Genomic DNA, 6,422 nt, shown 5'->3' on the forward strand with positions numbered 1-6,422 from the left:
AGAATGATGTTGCATTTTTATTGGTATGATTTATCTTTATTTTGCATCTTATGTGAATTTCTTATTGCAATTTTTTTGTTCAAAATAGTAAAAAATTTAACAACTTTATTGGAAGTCTACTAAGTACTCATCAAACATTTTTCTCTTACATCAATATTATATTTAATAAAATTATCAAAATTTTATCACTCTTTATAACCGCGCGAAGCGCGGAGAAGTTCACTAGTATATAAATAACGGCAAACACTAGTGCAATGAACTCAAATCCAAATCCAATGATGACTCCAACTAGTTTCTCAACAATATTAATAAGGTTAAAGTTCAATTACAATTTCACAAAGTAAATGTAACAACTCAAAAGGCATAAGCCCAAAAGGAAATACAGAAATATTGAAAGTAAGAACTAGGATCGAATGAAGAAGGAGACGAAAAACTAGACCGAGGGTTCCTAAAAACTAGTTGATAATTGGGCCTGGATCCCAAATCAACCTTTCTGAAGGTCTTTTGCTTCTATTTCTTGGCCCAACAGTTGCCTGTGTGACATCCCTATAGGTATTGACGCTGGACTTGGACTTATTCATAACAACTAGCCGTTATGAAAACCATCCTAGCAGCCGAGACGAACGTTACCCTTTACTCATAAATGTCATTAATTAGGCTATTTATCACGAGCTATGGAAAGTGATCCCTATATAAGCTATGGGAGATCACCACCTTGTAGAGACACATAAATCAAATCATTACTCTACTGAACTACCATTTTTTTCCTAGCAATTTCAATACTCGTCTCATAAGCTCATCGGATCAACACATGCTATATTAATCCTTTATCTACTTATCATATTCAATTCATTATTTTGCTTGCTTTTTAGCTATTAATCATTTTATATGCCTAGCATCAAGACTTTGTTTCTTATCCTTTAAACCTTATTATTAATTCAATTGTACCGACCTTTATAAGGTAAACAGTGGTGCCATTCATATAGAGGACTAGTTTCATTCTTAAAGCCACATTGTAGATAAATTCCAAGCTTGATCATTTATTTAGAAACAATTTGTGTAAGTATTACAATCCATATTAAACAAGTACATACATACATTATACATTAAGGTTTACTACATTATAAGCCATAAATTCAAAGAGAGTAATGTCGAAACCAGCAGAAATTGTTTCCTCTGTCACATTCCTCTGCTTCATCACCTCTAGTATGAATCCACCACAGAAGATTTGTACGCGAGTTTCCATCGTCATAACTAGTTAATCTTCTTGTTTTCTCCAAAGCACTTGTTTTATCATACATCCCTTCTAAAGCATACACAAACCCCTTCCACCCTTCTCCAACGCCTCGTCTTGCAAGAGCTGGCGTTGTCCATTGAACCAACTCTCTCACGAACCGAGCATCAGAAAATACAACTTCAGTAATAGGCAATAAAGGTAAAACCTGAATACCAAGTCTACATTCTTTCCAATCAGGTGGAGCAAACCAAAGGCCACTGTCCCTTTTATTAGACCATAAAACTCCAACCACACGGTTATTTTTCGTGTATTCCTCCACATACAAGTTGCTTTCCTCTTTAATATGCCACCAAGTTTGTGCTGAATGAATCTCCATTGCTGAAAGAGTTGATCCAATGGCAACAAGATGAGTGTCACCATATGCCAATCCCATTAAAGCTGCTGAATAGTACGCGCTCACCGCTTCACTTGTGCTCTCCTGGTTCCTTCCATCTGCAAACTCGGTTAAACCCCCTGCCCAAGAATGCAATTTCCACAAATCAAAGCACCTCAACCGTGTATAGTGTGAAGTTTCTCGCCTGCTTAAGTTCATGAAATCCGCCATAAGAGAATAAGTTTGTGGCCTATACTTTCTTCCCCACATTGGATCTATCTTGACAAGCACTGCAATAGCATAAAGGAAATAACCAATGTGGTAATGGTGATCATTATATACTCCGAATCCAAAATCAGCACCGGAATCCATTGAACCTTGTTTAGTTACAATTCCACCCCATTTTGTATCATAAAAGAAACCATTTGCTTCGAAAGTTCCATCTAACCAAGGTTCAATTGTATCCTTCAAGAATTTGCGGATTGCTGGGATAACATCAACGTAACAAATCTCTTCGGCTATCAATGCTAGCCTTGCAGCTCTTGCAATCAACTTCCCATAAAAGTAAGATGATGATGACATTGTTGAGATTAACGTTGAGTTCAAGTCCGCGACATCCTTAGTCAAAGCATCAATTATTTCAGAACAAGACTCCTCCTTTACACCTTTAATCGAATGCCATGTTACAGAAATCGGATCACTCTTCAATAGCCACGAGTCTCCAACAACGCCAACAAGCTCACCATCAATACTATTGTACTTAAAATCCTCCAAGATAACACCTGAACGATCGGAGAGCAGTTGGAGATGCAGGGGATGAGCAAGCATCAACAAGTCCCCCCATCCAGCCTTTTCCCACTTGTACTCGACACAAAATGGCTGATTGAAAACAACATTACCAGATTTAGGATAACAAGAACTAAACCGATCAAGAACTGCTTCATAGTCAGAATTTGGCAAGAGAACAATCCTTATTGTACCCGAAAACTCACTAGAAGTGATACTATTCATATCATTGCTCAAATTGATAGGTGAAGACGCGTACAGAATCCATGTTTGTCCATTGTTAAGCTTAATAGTATATTTGGTGAGAGTAGCATTCCAAGAGCATTCAAGAATAGCATGAATCGTAGAAATCTTAAGTGCAACATCAACAATGACATTACAAGTAACAAAGGGGCATCCTCTTACAAGAAAGAACCTAAGATTACTCGATGGAAGGTCCAACGTAACACTAAGATCACTAAATGATGAAACAACATGAGGTACATTTGGATTAGGATTATTCAACATAGAAATAGTGAGATCAGCATTGAATATCTGGTAAACGAATGAAGGATTACGGAACTGAGGTGGGTAACAAATACTAAGAGATGAATTCGACGATTTTATAAGATATGGATGTATGTATTCAGGCTGATCACCATTTTTCAGGACAAAGTTTTGAAAGAAAGAATTTGTAGGCAAAGGACTTGACAAGAGATTATGCGCGAAAAATTGAGACGGATCAGGAAGGACAGTAGATTTTGCTTTTGGAAACACAAAAGGTTGTAACAATGGCCTAATTTGTTGTTGTGGTGTAGACATTTCAGGGGATTTTGGTGGACTAATTTGAGGAGTTGGTGGCTCTGGCTGAGGAGGAGGTAATTTATAGTGTTTCGAACGTTTCTTGAAAGGTGTCGTGACAAATGTTTTGACTCGCGTAGTGATCTTTTTTAAAGCCATGACAGGTAATTTTAGTCGTGCAATATTGAACACCAACCAAACAAGATTGATTGCAAGACTATGTTTACCTGCCAATAAATTGAAATAATAATAATAATGATGAAATTTCAACTGATTTCCAACCTCACAAGAGAGGAAATTGGGAATTAGAAAAGAGCAAGTTGGATATTGCTTATAGAGGCGTTTAAAAATAGGAAATGGTGCCTTGCCTATAAGCCAAGGCTAGATTAGATGTATGTTTACCTTTGGGGTTTTGCACATATTCCTATTCTTTCATTTCACTCCATATATTACTCAATGTTAAAATTTGTGATCTAAAACAAAACTTAGATATTTGTTGTAGCTATATATAAATAAGGGAAAATGCTCAAATATACTATCGAACTTTGAGAAAAAAACTCATCTATGTCATTCATTAAAAGTTTGATTCATTTATGTCATTTTCGTTTGAGAAAAGGCTCATCCATGCCATTATTTGGTAACTCAAAACAAGTCCGATTTTGCAAAATCATTTTTTACACGTGATCAATTATGATACGGCCACATCATTAATTAAATTATTTTTTAAAGGGAAGACTTAAATGTGCAATCGAACTTTGAGAAAAAACTCATCTATGTCATTTGTTAAAAGTTTGGCTCATCTATGTCATTTCAGTTAACAAATAATGACATAAATGAGCTTTTTCTCAAATGAAAATGGCATGAATGATCTTTTTCTTAAAGTTTGATAGCATATTTTGAGCCTTTTCCCTATAAACAATTTCATTAAAAGTAAAAGAAAAATTTTATGGTTAAGTTATTTCTAATTATAGACTTGTATGTGATATTCTTTTGAAATGGACTAAAAAGAAAAGTGTACCACACAAATTGAGACGTGCGGAATATATAATTTAAGTATATTCTTAAAATAATTATATATTCCCCACACATTGATTCAATTTTGAATATACTTTGCTGTATAGTAATGTGCGTGACGGCAAAGAGGAAGAATTAGTTGGATTGCAGGTGAACATGAAAATGGTGTGGCCCTTGTGGGAAGAGTGGCAAGATATCTTAGTGTAAGACGTAGGTTGCTTCGTGCGTTATGAAGTCATGATTTCAAAATATGATTAAACATGTGATTTGAGATCTGAAGTTCTTAACAGAAAAACATGATTTTAAATTTTTAGACAATCATTTTAAATTCTCCAAAAAAAAAAGAAAAAAAGAATTGGGAGTAGGGTAAGGGAAAATCGGGAGGAGATTACAATGTGGGAAATCGAACCCTCACCAACAAGGTGGAAGTTCAGGTAGCCAACCAACAGAACTACAACGATTCCTCATTGCAAAATATAACTCATGTTCTGCGTGAAGAGATTCTTTATACCATGTGAAAGAATTATATTAAATAATAATTAGTTACTACTATTATTGACTAGTGAATCTTTATAAAATTATGTATATAATTTCAAACTTTGTAATCACAAATATTTATTTATAAAAAGAACATAAAGATATGTTAATATTGATGTGAAACATTAGCATATATTTTGATATATTGTTTATGAATTATGATTTGCTCATTTTGTAAGATTGTATAAAAATTGAGAAATTTTGATAGATTCATAACTTGTGCATTTTCGTGTTTATAAGGAAAAAATACAACTTAATAAATTCAAATTGCATGTTCTAACAATACTTAAATTTCAAATCATGATTTCATATTGCATGTCAAAATTACTCAATAGTTAGGCAGACACAAATTGGAGATTTAAAGTTAACTTGGGGAACTGTTTGCTTGTTGGTTAGTGAGGAGTTATTCATGTATTAAAACTAACAAAATTACTTTGTACATTTTTAGGTTACAAATAGAGAAAAGACATAAAGTCACCGCTGAAGTTGTCCCGGATTTTCAAAAAGATACCTTAACTTTGCAATCGTCCTATTACCCCACTAAACAATTTTGAAAAGATATTATTATATCATTTTTCGATCAACCCCAGATTTTAAGAAGCAAGTGTGTTCACACACCAATCATTACATGACACGTGTTAATTTAATTAAAAATATAAATTTTTTTCATTTTAAGTTTTTTCTTTAACTTTATCTTTCTCTTACTTTTTGACTTATTTTAATTTTGATTTCATCTTAAATTACACTTCATCTTCCATCTCCCACTTTCAAGTGATCAATCCCTTCAAAAAAAATTCTACACCTCTAACCCTCACCCCACCCATCACGTCAAGTTGAACCACACTCTCAATTTTTTTTCTTTTCTTTTTCTTCTTCTCCGTTCAAATTCTTTATAGAATTCATACTATTTTTTAGACTTTATTGAATTATTGATAACAAAATTAATTATTTTTCTAATAAAATTTTGAAGGTATCATCAACTACTCCTTTCATGGAACTTCAAAATTAGAAATGATAATTTTAAAAGAATCAATGAATTCCCCGAAAATTGAAAGAACTTAATTGAAATCGGATAAAAAAACTATATGATACTCCTAATCATCTTGAAATCTAATGGATTTATCAAATCGTTCGAAATGTCAGAAAATATTTAGATAAAGTTTTAAAATTAAAGAGAGTAAAACTAATAGTAGTAAAAAAGAAAGGTGAAGTTGTGGTAAAAATTGTGACATTGAAAGTGAAAAGCTTCAATGGAGATGACAATAAATTTTTGAAGAAGAAAGAAGAAAGAAAGAGAAAAAATAAAAAGGAAAAAAAGCTAAAATAATAAGAAAAACAAGAAAATATATTTTATAATAAAATACTTGTAAAAATAAAACTATATTAGTTATTTTAGGTTGCTCACTCTCTTTGACAGAGTGCACACCACTCTCTATGTCAGGTGGAACGAAAATGATATAATAATAAATGTTCAAAATTATTTAGTGGGGTAATAGGACGGTTGCAAAGTTAAGGTGTCTTTTTAAAAATTTGAGACAACTTCAATGATTACTTTACGTCTTTTCTCTTACAAATATGAGGAAAAATCTAGGGAAAATGCATAAGTACCCCCCCAGCCTATGCCCGAAATCCCAGAGACACACCTAACCTTTACTAAGGTCCTATTACCCCCCCGAACTTAATTTATCTATAATA

The 6,422-nt window shown here is 33.2% G+C and overlaps 1 protein-coding gene across 1 annotated transcript; it reads right to left on the reverse strand.

The window, feature by feature from the left end:
• Positions 1–1,031: 1,031 nt before the first annotated feature.
• LOC102583519 (putative endo-1,3(4)-beta-glucanase 2) lies at positions 1,032–3,473 on the reverse strand. Its single transcript, XM_006346796.2, has one exon. It carries the CDS (start codon positions 3,333–3,335, stop codon positions 1,137–1,139), a length of 2,199 nt encoding a protein of 732 aa, XP_006346858.1. The 5' UTR covers positions 3,336–3,473; the 3' UTR covers positions 1,032–1,136.
• Positions 3,474–6,422: the final 2,949 nt, after the last annotated feature.

This window comes from Solanum tuberosum, unplaced genomic scaffold (assembly GCF_000226075.1).
Source record: "Solanum tuberosum cultivar DM 1-3 516 R44 unplaced genomic scaffold, SolTub_3.0 scf00090, whole genome shotgun sequence".
Lineage (NCBI taxonomy): Eukaryota > Viridiplantae > Streptophyta > Magnoliopsida > Solanales > Solanaceae > Solanum > Solanum tuberosum.